The sequence below is a fragment of the Merops nubicus genome, unplaced genomic scaffold (assembly GCF_000691845.1).
Source record: "Merops nubicus isolate BGI_N331 unplaced genomic scaffold, ASM69184v1 scaffold2452, whole genome shotgun sequence".
Classification (NCBI taxonomy): domain Eukaryota; kingdom Metazoa; phylum Chordata; class Aves; order Coraciiformes; family Meropidae; genus Merops; species Merops nubicus.
Window position 1 is genome coordinate 49,762 of NW_008594080.1, and position 19,671 is coordinate 69,432.

The following is a 19,671-nucleotide window of genomic DNA, read 5'->3' on the forward strand; positions in this document are numbered from 1 at the left end:
AAGAGAGAAACTCCTGCTTGGTATGGTGTAGGGATAAGATCCCTGCTTGGGATCTCCTCAGTGCTTCTCAATATCTGAAGAGTGGGGCTCAAGGAGATGAGGCCAGACTCTTGTCAGTGGTGCCCAGTGACAGGACAAGGGGCAACGGGCATAAACTGGAACCCAGGAGGTTCCACCTGAACAGGAGGAGAAACTTCTTTGCTGTGAGGATGGCAGAGCCTGGAGCAGGCTGCCCAGAGAGGCTGTGGAGTCTCCTTCTCTGGAGAGAATCCAAACCTGCCTGGATGTGATCCTGGGCACCCTGCTGTGGGTGACCTGCTGGAGCAGGGGGTTTGGATGAGATAATCTCCAGAGGTCCCTTCCTACCCCCACTGTGCTGGGATTCCATGGTGTAGATCAATGAAGACACGATCAGGGAACTAGAGCTAAAAGAATGGAAAAACCTTCAGAGCCTGACACACAAAGCTCTGCATTGTGTGTTTGGTAGGAAGAGAGATTTAATAAAGTCCTTCAGGATAAAGTCTAAGCAGTAATTGAGTTAGACCATAGAGTGTTCTGTGAAGTGAGTGCTGACAGAAGAGTTAACCAACCATCCCATTGTTCCTTAGATGTCTTCTGTGGATCAGCCAGTCCGTTCTTCCACCATGCTCTAGAGCTGAGTTAGGCCTGAGGTTGTTTTGTTCCAAAACTGCTTTCCCTCTAAAGGGAAAAAAGAAAATTAATAGCAAAAATGGAATTCTTTTTAGCAGGTAACTTATAAATCTAAAAATCTGAATAAATACATGCTGCAATGATCAGAAAATGTTACATTAACACTTTTTTATTAAATTAGCTGAGACACTTCAGTAATGTGCTGTTATCCTGGGGCATGGAGGGGATTGTGATTTTTTCTATTTTGATCAGTTTTACCATCCTACACCCTTTTGCTGCTGGTTCTACTTTGCATCCATGTTACTGGTGTTTGGATTTCTGTTGAAGCCTGCCTTAAAGAACTGAATTCTTTGAAGTTTATCTTATTGCTTTCTCTCTTACTGAATAATTTGTCTCATTCATAGCCAGGAGAGAGCCATTGGAGGTGGCAGTCCAAGGGAACAAGGACCTTGGGTCTCCTGGAGTTTGTGGGGGCCGAGCACTCAACTCTCATAAGGCATGTTTGAAAACTGCAGTCTGCTCTTCAAACTGGTGTGCTGGTCGTAGAAAACCATCTCCAAAATTCAGCAGTGCAGCTGGAGGTAGCTCATGGTGGGCTCTGAGGCGACTGTTTCAGATTAAAGCAGGGTACAGAGGTGCTGCTACGGGGCTGGGTTGGGTAGGTTAGGTTAGGTCAGCTTCTGCTCTGTCAGACAGCAGGATTTATTTTCAAAGTTATCTTGGGACTGGCTGCATTGTTGGGGCTTTTTATGTTGGCTTTCGTGCTGAACGGGGCTCGTAGTGAATGCTGAGTTGTGAGTTCCATGACAAGTCCTCTTCTTGGAGATTTACAGCTCAGCTGCTTTAATTTGCCAGGGTAATGCTTTGGAATGCAGGTTGACAGTCCAGATGTGAAACCTTTCTCCTCAGAAAGAAAACAAAGGATTACATGTGTTTTAAGAAAGTTTGAAAAAAATAATTTAAGATTGAGGCCCAGAACCAAACATCTGAAGGTTTGAAATACTGCTGTTAGCCTGTGAAGTGAAACTTCAAAATGCAGAGGCTTGGAAGTGTGTCATCTTTGCCCAGTCTGCAGGTACCATTTGGTTTTGGGTGCAGCTGCTACTGCCCACAGCAAATGTTTCATCAGATTTTACAGACTGTCAAATAAAGGGAGATTCAGGTTAGATGTAAGGAAGAAATTCTTCACTGTGATGCTGGTGAGCACTGGCACAGGTTGCTCAGGGAAGTTGTAGGTTCTCTATCCCTGGAAGTGGTCAAGACCAAGTTGGACGGGGCTTTGAGCAACCTGCTCTAGTGGGAGGTGTCCCTGCCCATAGCAGGGAGGTTGGAACTAGATGATCTTTAAGGTCACTTCCAACCCAACCCTGGTGCTTCTGCTGGAAGGTGTGTGGTGAGGGGGGACAATGGTGGGTGCTCACTTGGAAACGGTGTTTCCCTGATATTCCTTGGTAAAGACAGTAGCTCACACTTTCTGATTTGACAAAGTGAACCCCCCTGATTTCATCAGGGGGCCTGTAAATAGGATTATTTGTGGTTTTGGGGTGCATGGAGATAGGCCTGTGTGGTGCAGGTCTGCTGCAGCGGCTCTTCATCATTGTCCCCATTGTGGGGTGAAGGGTCTGAGCAGAGCACCAGGGTTCTCGAAAGCATAACTGAATTGGGAAAGGTATAATAGTGGTAGTTAATCTCCAAAACATTTTTTTTTTTTTTGGAGGAACATAATGGTCTCAGCCAAGCCATTGAATCAGATCCTTTGTGCTCGTGAAGATTGGTACAATGCATCTAGCAATTAATACCCATTTGGGGTTCAGGATTGTTTGGGTTGGAAATGATGCAGGGAGAGTTCATTGTCCTTTCAAAGAAAAGATGAGAACATCTATAACTTTCTCCCAGCCCATATGGGAAGAGCAGACGTTAGGAGCCTGTACTACCAGATGTCTTAAAATTGAACTCCTGCCTCATGAGTTAAAGGGCAGATCTCACAGGGCAGGTCTTTCTCAAGTGGCCTTGAGAATTATAATGGGGTAGAGACGGCAGAGCTTTGTGCCATGATTTATTAAAACTGGGGTTGTGAAGTAAAAAGCTTGTGGCTTTTTATTTGGGACTAATAATCCAGTTGGTGTTTTCTTCTGGTAGGTTTAGGAAGCCTCCTAGACCAGCGATTTCACAAGAAGAGGCCCGTGTTGTATATTCAGTTGATATTTGCTTTTATCAGAAGGATCTCTGCCTTTTTCTTGTTCCTTTTTCTGGAACAACAGATTAGTACAAGTATGCTAAGAAAGGGGTTTAACAACTGACCAAAATGGTTTACATTTTTCCCAGGTAAAAAATTAGGAAATAAAATAAAACCCCTAGGCTAAAAGTGCCTTTTGTAGTATCAGTGTATTTTTTTTTTTAAAGTGGGTTGTTGTAAGTTGAGGAATTAGAAATAAAGACTTTGAGAGTGCACACATGGAGCTGGGGGGTGATTTTTTTAATGTTTTGCTCTGTATGTATTCACATTCTTGCCTTTTTTTTTCTTTTTTTTTTAAAACAAAGTAGTTTGGCCACAGAAAATGTTGGTTGATGAACAAACTCTTGCTGGTGCTGCAGTAAGGCAGCAGGCTGCCTTGTTCCTGTCCGTTTGAGAGCCATCAAACAGTTGCAGGAGAGGCGCAACAAGCACAAGTTATCTCTTCAGTTTGATAAACTGGGTATTTGTGCAGCGTGATAAAGTGGAGGCTTAAGGTTTCCTTCCTGAGCTGCGGATAGTCACGCTGGAATTCAGAACTCGTGCATGGAGATCAAACCAGTATTTAGCCACGGTCTCCTGAAGTGTCTTAACAGACACGTTGCTTAGTGGCACTAAACCCTCAGCTTTGTGGAGCTTTTGCCAATTAATCACTTTTGGTCCTTCCAACAAATGAACTGCAGAAAGGAGAAAATCATCAAGGAGCGGAGCAGCTGAGGAAGGGCTCCCTCCGTACAGCAGCCTTTCCTTGCTCTGCAGAAATCCGCGGGCACGGAGCCACGCCAAACACTGAGTGTTCAGCCACATCTGCAGAAAATCCATGGGAGGGCATGTGGAAAGTTGGCACAACCCTTGGTGGAAGGAAGTGGGAAGAAAGAAAACCATTAGCTAAAGCTAAGCAGCGTTCGTAGGCTTGAAGTCGGCTTATCTGTGGAAGTTCTTCCACCCTCTCTGTTGTTTTAACCACCTCTCTGAGTAATCACAACTTTTTCCGTGACTGAAGACGTTGAGTGGAATGGTTTTGAGCCATCAAGAGACGTTTTTCTCTGATTTTGGTCTTTTCCAGACTTCTGAGTGGGTGACTGGGCAGCTAGGATGCATAATTCCAGTGATACCAGAGAAGTGCCTTCACTGTGGTGAGGCTGATTCCTGGTACTTGCTCAGCTCTGAACATGCTGCTAGATGATGTATTCCTCCTGCTAATTTAGGCAATTTACTGTTGATTCCAGTGGAGCTTGATGAAGTATGTCAGCTGGAGATTAGTCCCAGGTGCCTGGGCTGACCTTAGCTTTATCAGCTGCTTTCAATACTTGGAACCATGAAGCACTTGCAAGTTTTCTGGTTCCTCCCATGATTGATAGACCAATTCTTTCCTCCTCGTTTGTGATCCAAGAGGATAGTGCCATGCAGCTGTCCACAGCAGGATGCTCTTGTGGTGAATACCCTGATGCTCTGTTGGCTTATGACCAACCTGAATGTTTATTAAAATGGCAGTTGTGTTTTGCAGGCTTGACAACTCACTAATACGTGGTTTTGTATTTTCCTCTTGTCTAAACACCTTGAGCAGAATTGAACAACTCTCTTAATGCTCAGGTGAGGCCAAGTTATTTCAGAAGAGGTTTAGCTGTGGGGTAGAGAAGACCAGTGGTACCTGTTGGCTGGTAGAAATAAGCTTTTAACAGTTGGCAGAGGTGATTGGTCATTTTAAGTGTGACTTTGGTGAACTTTCATGGAGTTTTTGTCAGCCTCTGTGAGTATGAAGGATGAACTGGTGAGGGAAACCTTTCCACCAGGCCTCATGACCCTTTCTGGTGTGTTCTCAGTGTGCTGTCACTGATCTTTGTTACTTGGGTGTGGGCATGCTGAAGGGCATCTTCCTTAGGGCTGTACATTAAGATTGTTCAAAAGATTGTGTGAACTCCTAGCCCCATCTGAGGCTCATGGAAGCCTTCCCATGATGGAGGTGGTAGAAGCCCTGTCCCTGGAAACATTGTGGGTCAGGTTGGATGCGGCTCTGAGTGACCTGCTCTAGTTGCAGCTGTCCCTGTTCCCTGAAGAGGGGTTGGGCTAGATGGCTTTGAAAGGTCCCTTGAATCCAAGCCATTCTATGGTTAGGAGCTAGGACTTGACCAGTGGAATTCTTTTAAACTAAATTCTATATCTGCCACTGTGTGATGCTGGGATTCTACAGAGGTTATTGGTGAGGAGCTCATGGTGTCTGAGCCCCTCATTCAGAAGCAGAGTCCAGGGTTGGGTTGCCCTGTGTGGGTGAAGGGTTCTCATTGAATTGCTGGAGCGCATTTTCATTTAAAAAAAAACAAAAAACAGAAGAAACAAGACACTGGATCTTCCCCTGAAGGGTGAGAGTTACTGGTGGGGGCTGAGCTCTGGACTGTGTCAGCCACCCTGAGAAACCCTCCGGAGCGTGGCAGGTCCCTGGTCCGTGTGTCTGTACCACCCAAGAGTGGCATTGTCCATCTGAATGAAACTGGAAGGACGGGAACACCCCACTGAAGCTTGACCCACTGGAGTCAGCATCTCCTCAGCATGCTGGGCTGGATTCCCTTTTGCCTCCTCAAACTCCAGTCCATGGAATGTCCTTTTGGTCTCCAGCCACGCAAGAACACTGCTGGTCATTTTTTCCAATCTTCCTCAGCCTGCCTTGTAATCAAGCACACTTCACCTCCGTTTTTTTGCTGAATTCTCAGCTGTAGGGGCTGGGGCAGCAGCGAGGCGTTTCACTAACTTCCAGACTTTTGAAGGTGAAAAAACGTGGGATGTTCTCATGGGTCAGAAGCAGCGTTCCAGTTGACACTTGCGGGATGGCTCAGCCCTGCTTTTTGGATGGAGTTTTCTTTCATTTGAGCAGGAGTGAGTTCATCCATCCCTCACAGCCTGCTAGACATCTCAGGAATTCCAGGATTTCATTCTTCGTGGAAGAAAGCGGGGCGATTCTGCTCGGCCTGGCTCCCGGCAGAGCCGAACAACCCAGCCACTTTTCTCCTGGGGACAAAATGACACCCACCATTTATAACCATCACTTGGAGTCGCCTCCCAGCCGGGGCTGGCAGGTGGGCACGTCATGAGAAATGAGTATTTTTTCCCTTTGGAAGGTGCTCGGGAAATTTCTGCCGGGATTCCCAAGCGACGGGGCCTTTGTGCGGGAGGGTTCTGCCGGGTCCTTGGCCGCCCAGCTTCTCAGAGGGGCCTTCACAGCCCCAGCCCGGCCAGGGTCAGGTGCTCCTCATGTATTGTCGGGCTGATGGGTGGCAGGAAAGCCAAGGGCAGGTGTTTGGGAACACCTCTTGGGAGTAAACCTGTAGTAGGCATCGTGGTGGCTTTTAAGAGAGTCCTCCTGGAGATGCATTAACTACAGATAGTTTCAAGGTTGGGAAGATGGGTGAGAATTGATTTTTACCTCATGGAAGAACGGTGTAGGGCTAGGTGGAGGTGGCTGTGACCCAAGAGGATGAGATGCTGTCTCACTATTTTCTTTTTTTTTTTCAGTGAGACATGGTTCTGTGATACCCACAAGGATTGGGTTCCAGTCCTGCGATGGGTCCGTGGTTTGAGTGTAGAAGTAGTGATTGTCAAGTAGATCTTCAAGTGACAACATCTCCACAGAGTATAAAGTTTTGGGGATGCTTTTTTTTTTTTTTTTTTTTTTTTTTAAGGAGGGGGTTGCTTTGGGTTTGTTGTTGTAGTTGGTTGGTTTTCTTTTTTCTGAGAATCGGACTGGAAACCTCCATTTGCAGCGTTTAGTAGCCAAGTGGTGGCTTTTGGGGGATTGATCTACCTTCTACACCGGTGTAATTATGGCAACTGATGTGCCTTTGTCATTAAAGCTATTGATATCGATGGAAAAGCATTGCAGTGGTGTACAGACAGTGGAAAGATTAAGAGCTCCCAAAAGAAACTAGGGATGAATATTAGGAGGAATTTCTGAAGGCAACATTTAAAAAAATCCTGCTTAGATTGTTGGATAAAGGGAAAACAAACAAATACAGAGTCTGAATTAGCTTCTGTCCTGTCATTTTCTGCTATAAGTTTGCAGAAAACAAACACATCCCAGTAGGGAAAATAGGGAAAGTGTTTCGATTGGCAGGGTTTTGTTTCCCAAATGTAAGTAAGGTTCCAGTCTCCTGGTGCTTGGGGCTTTCCTCGAGATGCAGAATTTATGGTTGTTTTATCTGTTCACACTGTTTCCTTGCTTTCTCTCAAAATCAAGTCTGTAGAAAAAGAATTTAATGGCATTATCCCTATAAATTGAAGGGTTTGTGAAACTTTTGATAGTCTGCCCTAAAAATCTCTTCATTTTTGTTACTAGAGCTCTCGGATTTGGGATCTGAGTGAAAATAAGGGATGCCTCCAAGGGGGCAGTGCCTGCTGTGGGCTTGGTGTGCCACCATAGTGACATTGCCATGGAGGGAGGGAGGGATGGGTGGCAGTGGTGACTTCAGTCAGTGCTGGAAATTGATGGCAAGCTCGTGTAGATCTTACAGGAGGGATTTTTTTTTTTAATGTTAATGATTTTTTGATAACTCTGCTTGTCTGCTTTAAACCCAAGGAAAGGTCACTTGTTGGGAGTAAAGGGGAGGAATGAACATCCTGGCTTTACACTCAAATACTTCTAGTGAAGGAGACTATTCTCTCCTTCCAGATAACTGGGGAAGGACACTCAAAATACGGTATCATGTGAATGTAGTTATTGCCTGCCTTATATCACTGTGAGTTCTCAACACATCTGGACTGCAAGCAGTTCCAGTAACATTAAAACGTACTATTTTGGTTGGCACACTGACACTGTGGTATATGCCAATTAGTAATGGCTCTTGGAAACAGGCTGCTTTAAAACTCTCCCTGAACTATTCCCCAGAGAAATTATTCAATTAAGTACAGCTAAAATTAATGTCCATGGGTTTTGTTCGAATAAAACAAAATAAGCAGCTAGGAAAGAGAAAACTTCTCAGTGTGTGCTTTTAAAATAACAACTCTAACTAATAACTGTGTTTGCTGGAATCGATACCTCTGTTTGTTTTCTCAGTGTTGCTCTTTAGCTGTGAATGCTCTGACGAGTGCTTCCACAGCTGATGGCCTGGGATGGGCCTTTGTCACTCCCAAAATCACCATCTGCGACCTCCAGACCTGCTCTCGAGAGGATGAAGAGCTCTGTGTTGCTCACGGGTATCAAAGTTTGACCCAGATCTAATCTAAGATATTCTGTGATGGATGAGTGAGGCTGCCTGGCTGTGGTGTGGAGGGTGGTGGACACGGTGGTCCTGGATGTGTCCTCTTAGTCCTTGGAGCAGATGGTGAGGTTTTCTGCAGCAGAACAAATAGCTTCCTCTTCTTGCAGCAAGTCTTAGCCTTAAAGATGCTGAAGGTTTGGTGAACTGCTGGGAAGGGATTGTGCTGGAGTTCTTGGCCACCTGAGCTGGGCACTCGGTCTACTCTTCACTTCCCAAAGGCCAGGCAGAGGTCATAGGACTCTGGAGCAGGTTGTCCTTTCCAGTCTGTGCATTTTTCACTGCTGTCAGGGAAAATGTCAGGGAACCTGGAGCAATCCTGGTTCTGAAGGAGTTGTTCCTTGCAGGGATTCCTCAGGGGGAGAGCTGGCATGGCCAGTCCATGGGGTGTACTGGGAGAAGGACCTTCTGCTGCGATGGCTGATGCATCATTGAGTGCCTTGGGCTCCTAAAGTGAGCTTGGAGGGCAGGCTGGGGCTGCTTACCAGGGGGGAAAAGCTGCCCTTCCCTGCCTCCTTTCCTGGACACAAACCAGGTCTGCCAGCTCCTGCCCTGCTCTGCCTGGAGATCCTGCAGCCCAGCTGCCCTCTGCTTTGTCCAGGGAAGGGCGAGAGATGTTCCTGCTGCCTGGACCATGTCATCAAACATTCCCAACAGGAGGTCAGAAGACATATCCTGAACCTGATGGTGTCCAAGCACCATCAAGCTCCTGGAAGTCAGAAGAGCTAAAGAGTGAGACAGCTCAAACGCAGAGGAACAAGTTGGTTGACTCCTTTGGAGAAGTTAGTCCTTTGGGGTTTTTTAATACTTGCATTAGGTTCTGCCAAAGGCGAGATTAAATGTCATCAGTTAAATTTGGGAAGGCGAGAGGAGGAATCTTGGTCTGGGCTTGAAATGCAGAACTCGTCACAGCAGAATTCCAGCATGGCAGGGGCTGGAAGGGACCTCTGGAGATCACCTCGTCCAAACCCCTACTCCAGCAGGTCACCCACAGCAGGGTGCCCAGGATGGTGTCCAGGCAGGTTTGGAATCTCTCCAGAGGAGGAGACTCCACAACCTGTCTGGGCAGCCTGGGCCAGGTTTGGGCACCCTCACAGCGAAGAATTTTCTCCTCCTGTTCAGATGGAACCTCCTGTGTTCCAGTTTGTGCCCATTGCCCCTTGTCCTGTCTCTGGACACCACTGACAAGAGTCTGGCCCCAGCCGCTTGACTCCACCCTTTAGCTCTTGATCAGCATTGATCAGATCCCGTCTGAGTTTTCTCCAGGCTGACCAGCCCCAGGGCTCTCAGCCTTTCCTTGGCACAGAGATGCTCCAGGCCCCTCAGCATCTTGGCAGCCTCCAGTGGACTCTCTCCAGCAGTTCCTTGTCTCTCTCAAACTGGGGAGCCCAGCACTGGAACCAAGGCTCCAGCTGTGGCCTCACCAGGACAGGGTACTGGGGGAGGAGAACTTCCCTCAGTCTGCTGGCCACACTCTTCCTAGTGCACTGTGGATAGGAAGGTGTCAGTACCTGAGCAGTGCAGAGCTTGGACCAGCCTGGGCACCAGCTGGATTTGGGGTATCACCTTGGAGGTGACCAGTGAGGAGAAGCCTGTTGCCTGCAGCCTGGAGAGCTGCACACCTTGGGGAGCCTCTGGGAACTGGGCACGGATGGCAGCGGTGGGGAGAGCTGAGATTTTTGGCTTAGTATTTTTTACTGTGTTTTTCTCCATTGACTCTGCCCTGACACTACAGCTGGCACGTAGTGTGAAGGTTCTTCAGGTTTCTGATGGGCTTCCATTAGTTGCAATCTTCATTTCATAGCACTGGCATTTGGAACAATGCTGCTTTCTTATTAATGTGTAATTATGGACTTTGGACATATAGAGGTTGGCATTCAGTACATGATTCATTCCTTTGGTATCTCACTCTTCTCCTGAGGCACCAGAGACCTGGAGGAGGGTGGGAACCTGCCTGGCTTCTCCACTACATTCCAGCCTTATTGGAGTTGTTTGGTATTGCATGAACCGTTGTGGATTTTAGTTCTGTGTATGTTTTTCTGAAGGCTGACTGCAGTCTCCCATGACTCAGGGTGGGCTGTACTGGGGAGGTGCATTACTCATCAATAAATGCTATCGAGTGATCTGTAAATCTAAATCCATGGAAAATCCAAACTATTCCAAGGGAATGTTTGGTCAGCAACGTGGTTCTGCGAAACTACCACCAAACCCCAGAGCTGTCTCTCTCAGCCTGTGCTGGGTTTCATGTGGCTGCTGTCACTTGGCTTTTGGGTTTCTTACTCTGCAGACAGGATGAGGGTGACTCGAAGATGGAGTTGCCAAAACCAGTTGAGGCTTTTTGTGTATTTTAAGTAAAACAAACAAAAAAAATCAATTAGTGTAATGTCATGTATGAAAGTAGAACTTTGGCTGAGCAAGAGCATGTTCTGCTTCGTGGGGAGAGTTGTTTGGCCTTCGCAGGGCCTCCATGAGTTAAGGAGAAAGATGAAAAAAATAATGCAAATGCCTTCAGAAAGGTGTTTAGGGGAATAAGTAGAAGCAGGGAGACATCAGATGGAAAAGCAACCAGATAATTTTCCTGCTCTTGAGTGGAGAAAGAGTAGGAAAAAACCCCACATGGACTCCTGCAGAATTAAACGTAGTGTTCCTCAAAGTGAAGCATCATTGAACTCTCCAGCTCTGCCACCACTCCACCTGGCTTCCACTCCTCTCAGGGACCATTTCATGTTCTCCACAACAAGCTGCCTTTCTCCTGAGCTCCAGAATGGCAAGGAGGGCTCCAGGCTTCAGTGACTTGGGTTGTGGTGCTCGGGTGGTGGCAGCAGTGTCATCACAGGTGTTGGGTGGGAACATCTCCTCTGTGTCTGTGCTGCGCTTCAAGGCATGGCTGTAAACTCATCAGCTGCACCCTGTCTTGGTTACAGTGGGCAGTGTTGGTGCACACGCCGTGACTCTGCTGTAGCAGCTCTGGTGTAGCTTGCTGCTCTTTGGTCCCCAGTGCAAGGTCAATGTTGTGTCTTTAGTATGAGCTCGTGACCTCACCGTTGACTTGCTCCTCTGTCTTCTTCAGCACTGCTGGAGCAGAGTGGGGTTGGCTAGGCATCAATGGAGCTGGAAAGGGAGGAAAGATGGAGTGGCTGAGTGGGCTGTAAAAGGGGCTTTGACTCACTGGAAACGTTTGGGCTTCTCTGTTGTCAAAACTGAGAATTTAATTTGGAAGCTAGAAGCTGGTTATTTGCTTCAAGCCCATCAGGGATGTCTTCAGCATACAGAACATCATCAAGGAGGTAGAACGCTGAAGGCCCAGGCATGCAGAGTGCTCTGGGATGTGCTGGTTTTATCATCTGTCAAACAGTTTTCCAGTGGAAACTGTTCCCTTGGAAAACTTCTGGCCAGCTGTAGAAAGACTTGATGACTGAGTTGACATAAGGTGGGGCTGCCAGAGAAGTTTGAGTTCAGACCCAATAGAAAGGGTTGTTAGAAATGTTGAGAGGTGGAGAATATGGGAAAGGCAGATGGTGGTTGTGCTGCTTGAGAGGACTGTGGGCAAAGCCAGTGCATAGGCTTGCAGCCTTTTGGAGGAGAAAAGCAAAAGGCTCGGTGTGGACACAGCAGACTGCTCCAGCACCTGGCCTGGCTTCATCTCCAGGCTTGCCTTCCCATCCAGCACGAGCCCTTGGTGCAGGAGAGCAGCTGGAGCATGGTGGTGGTTCCCAGAGAGGTGACTTGCAGATCTAACGGGTGGGGTTCCCTGCCCTGGCAGGCTCTAAGACGACTCGTGAAGCAGAACCAGCTTTTCACAGGAGGCATCAGTGTTTTTAGGAATTCAAACAAAGTATTTCTGATTTCCGTGGCAGCAGCAAAGCCTTCAAAGGAAAAAGGAAAGGAAGAATGAGCTTTTCTTGTGAGAAATTCCTAGGATGACGTGTCATTCCTTCTGCTCAATTTTTTATCCTCTGTCTTCTGTTGGTGTCCTTTGCATAAATCTGGATTTTTCTACCTATTAGCAGATGTGATTTCAAAGCTGTATATAAATACACCCATAGTGCTGCTACCAGGTTGTTGTTCCACTACAATTTCAGGCAAAGTTTTTACAATCTGGTAGTCACTTTTGGCCCTGTCCCTCTGAACAGGCACACTGCACAAGGATGGACGCAGAAACTGGTAGCAGCACAACGTGATGCTGGTGTGCCTTACCATGTAGCCATTGCATTCAGAAATATTCCAAAGATCATCTTTCTCAGCCTTTAATATGGACTCATAGAATGGTTTGGGTCAGAAGGGCACTTAAAGATCATCCAGCTCCAACCCCCTGCGATGGGCATGGACACCTCACACTGGAGAAGGTCGCTCGAAGTCCCATCCAACCTGCCCTTGGACACCTCCAGTGAAGGAGCTTCCAGAGCTTCCCTGGGCAACCTGAGCCAGTGTCTCACCACCCTCACAGTGAAGAACTTGTTCCTAATTTCTAATATATCATATGAGATTGTGAGGCCAAGTATGATAGAGCACAGTGGAAGGTGCTTATGATCCATTGTTCAGGCCAGTTCCTTCACTTTTCATTTTCCCTTTCAATAGAACTTTTGAAAAGGAATATTTAACCCTTAGGTGCTCGTATCTCTGAGCAGTCTTCTGCTGATCTGGGTCAGTCAATGGGATCTGGATTCTTTGAAAGTTGACTATGGGCACTGAGTATAGTGCCTCAGCCTGCTGAGGTCACTGAAGCAATTCAGTGAGCAGGTTTTTTAAAAACACTTTGTGTTCCACTGCAGTGGATTCGACCACCTCTGGGCAATCTGGGCCAGGGGTTCACCACCCTCAGGGTCAAATGTTTCTTCCTTCTCTCTAGTCTAAATTTCCCTGTTTTCATTTCAAACCATCACCCCTTGTCCTATCATTACAAGCCCTTGTCAAAAGTCTGTGCCCCGCTTTCTGACAGGCAACTTGAAGTCCTGTCAGGCCCCCAAAAGGGCGCCCCAGCTGGAGCCTTCTCCTCTCAGGCTGCCCCAGCCCAACTCTCTCCTGCTGGGCTCCCAGCAGAGGGGTTCCCCCCTCAGGGCATTGCTGGGGCTCCTCTGGCCCTGCTCCAGCAGGTCCCTGTCTCTGCTGTGCTGAGGACTCCAGAGCTGCCCCAGCACTGCAGGGGGGTCTCCCCAGAGCAGGGCAGAGGGACAGGATCCCCTCCCTGCCCTGCTGCCCATGCTGCTGGGGGTGCAGCCCCAGTCTGGGCTCATCTCCAACAGATGAGCAACCTTCAAACTACTTCCACTCCAGTGGAGCTTGAATTACTCAGATTTGAATACCAGGGTTGTGCAATTGCTTTTCTTTTCTGCTTCAGGATCCCGCTTCACTGAAAGGAGACCTTGGCTAAATGTGTGTTGCTGGTCTAAGGGAGGTCTGCAGGGCAGTGTTACAGAAACGTCCTTCCTGAGGTCACTGGCAGCCTTCAGTAGCCAGCCTGCTTCTCCCTCTGCTCCCCCGCAGCAGGGGAACCTCCCCCCTGCCCCTTTTCCAGCTTTCTCACTATTTTTTGGGGTTTGAACTTCCTCCTTTTGAGGTCAGAGAAATGGGTGGCGATAGAAAACTTTTCATCCCAAATGTATTTGCCAGTTGAAGGGTAAAGGGGGTCAAGCTTCTGACCAAGGGGGTCAAGCTTTTGACCAAGCTGACCAAAAGGGGTTGGAGGTGTTGATCTGTCAGAAAAGGTTGTCCTTAGGAGGCTGCTGAGAGCTGCTGGAGGAGTGTCTATGCTCCAGAGTCTCTCAGCTGTGGAGTTAGTTTGCTCTGGCAGCAGCTCTGTCCACCCTAGAAATCCATTACTGGTTTCCAGCTCTGCCTTCTCCAGCACGTGTTGTTGTTGTGTTTCCTTTGCTTTGAGGTGGGGAGAAATTCTACCATTTACATCGAGGTTGAGAGCTGCTCTGAACCTGTGTGTCACCACATGTGTTGGTGGGGGTACAGGGGTGGATTTTTCTCTGCTGAGTGTTGGTGGTGTTTAGAACAGTAGAATCATTTAGGCTGGAAGAGACCTTCAAGATCACCAGGACCAACCGTTAACCTAGCTAATTAACTAGAGTTAGCTAACTAACTCTACTAAATCCACTGACCCATGTCCCTCAGCACCACATCTCCACGGCTTGGAAACCCCTCCAGGGATGGGGACTCCACCACTGCCCTGGGCAGCCTGGCACAACCATTCACAACCCTCAAGGGGAGACGTTTCTCCTCTGGGCCAACTTCAGCCTCCGCTGGGGCAACTTGAGGCCCTTTCCTCTTGTCCTGTCACTTGTTCCGTGGGAGAAGAGCCCGACCCCCACCTGGCTCCAGCCTCCTGTCAGGAGCTGTGGAGAGCCAGAAGGTCTCCCCTGAGCCTCCTTTGCTCCAGGCTCAGCACCCCCAGGTCCCTCAGCTGCTCCTCCCCACACTTGGGCTCTAGACCCTTCCCCAGCAGCTTTGTTGCCCTTCTCTGGGCATGCTCCAGCCCCTCAATGTCCCAAAACTCAGTTTGTGGGTGTAGAGGAATGGATGGCCATGTCTCCTCAGAGTATTGGTGGTTCCCAGGGCATGCTGGCCTGGGGAATTTGCTGGGCTGGACTTCTGATTCAACTGATGATGGAGTAAGAACCTCCCTGACCCCACAACTTGTAGTGGGGAAGACCCTGCTCACACCTCTTGGTTGTGCTGTGAGCTCCCCAACACTTCTGGTCTTAACTGCACCTTACATCAAAGGAGCAGTTTCTTGTTGAGCTTTGGGCTGCACACTTGGTGAGGTGACCTGCTCCTCTAAAACCTGGCTGTACCAAGAGACACACAGACGTGGAGAACACTTCTCCCAAGCTGTATGGTCCAGTTCTCTGTTTCCAAACTGTTCCTGCGGGCTGGTCTGACAGAGGAGTGGCTTGGGCAGGGGGATGGGCAAGGAGAGGCTCCAGACACAGTTCCTACTGCAGTGCCTTGGGCTTTGAAATGATGACAGAAAATTTTCCTGCTTGCATTTGTTCTCATTTAGCTACAGCTTGTTCACCAGGATGTTTTTCAAGGAGGGTCTGGTCAGTGTTGGCAAAGGAAAGTCTCCTATTTCCCAAGCATGCTTATCACTTTGTCCTTGACAACGATGGGAACTTTGGGCACTTTTTTTTCCTCCAGAGATGAACCTGAGAACTGCCTTTGCAGGCATCATTGTGCTGGTTTTCCTGTGTGCTGAATCACTCAGGACAGATAAAGTTTCCCCAAAACACTGTTGGCTTTGCAGATGTTAGACCTGGGAATGTTGGGCGGGAGTGGAACTAACATGTGAACTACGAAGGGAACAAATCTTGCTGGTCAGATAAAGTACCAGCCACCGTGGGGGAAAGTGCATTCTAGTGCGGGAGGAACAATAAAATCCTGAGCATTATGAGCAGCTTGAGGAGATTGTGAGGTGGAGTCTGGAGCAGGGCAGTGCTGGCAGGGGGATGCTGCTGGAGTGGGGAATGGTTCAGATCCAGAGGATGACCCAGAGTCTGCCCAGGGGAGCAGTGGGTGTCTGCCCTCCCTTCGCCTCAGCACTTGGATGGTTCAGGCTGCGGGATGTGAGTCAGGAGCTCATGGTTTAAGGAAGATGTCGAGTTTCAAAGTACATGAGCTTTAAGATGTCATTTTACAGAGAGAGCTGCTGGATGTGATCGAGTGTTTGTGGAGCAGACTTGAAAAGCTCATGTCAGAAGGGTGATATTCAATCTCCCAACTCTCTGGGAGAGTAGCACGCTCCATGCTACACGTGCCTTTGAACGTTTCCTTGGTGTCTTCAGGACTTTGAACGGTTTCTGTTTGTTTTCTCTTACCCTTATGTACATCCAGCTGGTTTTAGCTCTGCATCTAGAGCAATGTTTCTTTCATGGTGAGATCTGGGCACATAAGCACCGTGCACAAGCAATACCTTTTGCTGTGGGAAGGTGAATTTTGGAGGAGGTGGTTCCCTTTCAAGCGCTGGTATGAGATTGATGGCCACCAGAGGTGTACAGATGTTCTTGAGAAGCTGCAAGAACTAGTGCCACATCTTGGCACCACCCTTGCAAGCACAAGGTTTTATTCTAGTGCCAGAGAGAGCTTTGGGAGGTACAGGGAATGCCCTCTTTAGTGTCATCCCCTTGTTCCTAGTAGAGATATTTGGGAAATACCTTGTTTGAAGGAACACATTCAAAACAAGGAAGGTTAATTAATAAGGGCCCTGTTGTGATCATAGATTCACAGAGTGGTTTGGGTGAGAAGGGACCTTTCAGGGCCATCTAATCCAACTCCCCTGCAGGGACCAGGGACATCCCCAACTAGAGCAAGTTGCTCAGAGCCCCGGCCAACTTCCCTTGGAATGGTTCCAGGGATGGGGCAGCGACCACCTTCACCAGTAGGCACGGCTGCTGTCCCCACCTGATGATCTCAAAAGGCAGGCTGGGTTTATGAAGGCAAAGATCAATAGTGAGGAAAGTGCTAGAAGGGTAACCAGGGCAAGAGGCTTTGCAGTAGCATTCATGTTTTGGGTGCTGGCCTCCTCCAGATTTGCCATGCCCCAAAGGAGCCATTCCTACCTGTAGAGTAGGGAGCAATTTGGAATTGGTGTGTTTGTGCACCCAGCAAGGAGCACTGGCTTCTTGCTCTTCAAGAAAATCAGAGCATAGCAGTCAACAAAAAGGAAATTTGGTGCCTGAATGAAGCTATTAATTTTCAGTGTTCAAAAAACCCAACCCAACAACCACTCTTGGTCTGAGCCTTGTACTGATGCCCCTGGCAAAAATAAAGTCATCAGTTGTGTGAGGCTGAGGATGGGATGGCTGGAAGTTTTCTTTTCCCCTCTATTAAAAATAGACAAAGGAGAAATTTTGCTCACTTTCCTTTTCCCAGGGGATCGTTGGAGCTGCAAGCAGAACTCCCATCCATCCAGCTCAGGAACTGGACCAAGATGAGACTCTGATTGTGTCCTCCATGGTCACATGTTTGGGACCACACCAAATGCTCTCAAAAGACTTTATGAAGATGTGTTTTAATGGCTTTGTAAGTGTACATATGTTGAGATGCTGTGTTCTAGGGACTGAAATTTCAGATCTCCGGTAGCATATGCACCAGTCCTCCTACTTTGGTGTTTTGTGGCTGCCATCGTCTTATACTCCATGGCTACCTAGACTGATCTTGCTCTCTCAGGCTGTCTTTTCTTTCCATTCACTCTCACAGTGGGGAAGTGCACTGAATCTGAAGTTGGAGTCTTTTGTATAGCGGTTCCCAGGATCTGGATCTTTCAGTGCGTGTGGATCACTGGGCTGTCACGCTGGAAAATAAAAGTGTGCAGCTGGTTTCCATTCTGGAGCTTCCAGCAGGCATGTGCTTGTTGAGCAGTGATGCTGCAGGGCTTGGAGATTAACGCTCGTGTTTCTGTTTCCCCAGAGATCATCGACGACCTCACGAACCTGGTTGAAAACACGGATGACAAGCTCCGCAACCAGACGCGGCACGTGAAGATGGTGGATAAGAAATCAACGTCCTGCGGTAGGAAATGGCCTGAGCACAAATCCTGCCCTGCTGTCCAGTGCTGGCCAAGTAGCTCAGCACTCGGAGGCTGTGTCTGGTGTGCTCCCCCCTGGGGCAACTTCTTTTAAAAGTTAGGAAAACCCCTTCTTCAGCTGATGTTGGTACAGTGTTGACAGAGTTAATTTCCTTCAGCGATTTATCTCCAGCATTGCACAATATTCTGATTTGAAATTGTAAAACTGGCCGAAATTAGAGTGGTATCTGTTAATTAGGTTTAAAAAAACTTGCTAGCTCCCAGCTCTCCCAAACTGGCCACAGCAGGGAGTGATGCTGCAGGGACATTTGTGGTGGTGTCCTGCAGGAATGTGTTCTCAACCAGTGTGTTCCCAACCATGTGGCGTTCACAGCCTGCCAGACTTGAAACCCTTGCTTATGACTCCTGGAGCTACGTGCAGGCTGGTAGAGTGAAGCTGGACTCTTCTGTCCACACAGCCAGAGAGAGGTTTGACATCACAAGGGAGTGGATGTGGTTTCCTCTATAGGATAAGAGCTGGGGGGTTGGTAGCAATGGCTGTGAGAGGGTGCTGTGGGTGATGGAAGCAGATGTTGGGAGGATGAGTGACTGAGGGTTGAAGTCAGTGGGGAGGTGGTGGCAGTGAGACACTTCTGGAAGCAGCGTGTCTGGTTCTGGTGTCTGTGGTTTGGTTTTGTTGTACTAGAAGACTCAAAATGCTAACTAGAGTAATTTATGCTCTGGAAAAATTTGACTTAGAGTCAGCAGTTAATGAAACTTGGCTAGTTCAGGAAAGAGAAAGCTGAGAGGTCATTTGGTCCCATACCTGTTTCTGGCTAGTGGGAAGCTTTTATTCTGTAGAGTAAAAGCAAAAGTGACTGAGCTCAGATGGCAATGAGACATTTTTTCAGTCACTGAGGATGTATTTTAGGAATTTCTGTAGTTCTCTGTCAGACGTAACTTTTTGAAAGCTTGGTTGGTGTAGGTTCATGAAAATCTGTTGCCTTTCTGGGTGTTCAAGTTGACTTCTCAGAGGCGTTTGTCTACGATTTCTCTCCTACCAACTATGGGTAGAATTAAAGTGACTGCAGAGTTCAAGACCAGCTTTTTATTTTAAAGCTTTAATGTTGACATGGGATGGATTTAATCTAAGAATAATTGTGCTTGAATGATGCTTGAGGACTGCTGTGTGCCTTTGGATTTTCCCTGGTATTCCTGTGCATTCGTTTTCTGCACGAGTCGGGGGAAGCACGACACAAAGTGCCCACGCAGGGCAGGGCCAGGAGCCTGTTTCATGCCAGGCAGCTTCACCCACCGTAGGTATTTCTCCCCCCTTTTGAGGTTCCTCATGCGAATGCAGCCCCCTAGACACCACTGCTGGGTAATGAGCCTGTCTCTTTAACTCTGGAGCCAGTGCTGGGGAATTTGAGAGGAGGAGGAGAATGGGAGAGGGAAGGCTGGGAGGCTCCTGGGCTGGATTCCTTGGGGGTGACCTCTCACCCTTTCCACATTGAAAAACACTTTTCTGGGAGGGCTGGTGAGAAACTCTGCCTCTCAGTGCCTCTTCCATCTGCTCCAATAGGTCTTCCTGTGCTTGCAGAACAATTTGGGAATATGTAAACACGATATTGCCTCAGATAGCTGGTTTATTCCACCCAAGCGTGAGGTTTAGAACAATAATGCTGGAAGACACAAGCTTTAATGGCAGAATTCCCATCCCTTTTCCACTTTTATCCCTGGAACTGAAAGTTAACTAGCATATTAAGATCAGAACAACGCTCTGTGTTCGTACAACTAGTCCTTGAACAAAGCCAAGCAGTGGGACAACTGGCACCTGCTGGTAATTTTTTCAAAGGGCTTCCCCCTCCCTCCTTTTTCAGCATTTCACTGAAATTGATAAAATCTTCACTAACTCTGTGGTTTCAGTGTTTTACTTCAGATTTAAGCTGGGCTGAAGTGCCCAGTCTTCCCCCTTGCCCATCTTTCCTTCCCGGGATGCAGACGTTTGCCTGGAGCTGGTCTCCACGCTC

General features: G+C 48.0%; 1 protein-coding gene across 1 annotated transcript in view; it reads left to right on the plus strand.

The window, feature by feature from the left end:
- STX8 (syntaxin 8) overlaps positions 1 to 19,671 on the plus strand; it is a gene marked incomplete at its 5' end in the record, with an annotated part of 105,740 nt that overhangs the window by 46,944 nt on the left and 39,125 nt on the right. The window contains one exon of the mRNA XM_008935612.1: positions 17,545 to 17,646. Coding sequence (XP_008933860.1) covers positions 17,545 to 17,646 — 102 coding nt within the window. The remainder of the gene's footprint in view (positions 1 to 17,544; positions 17,647 to 19,671) is intronic.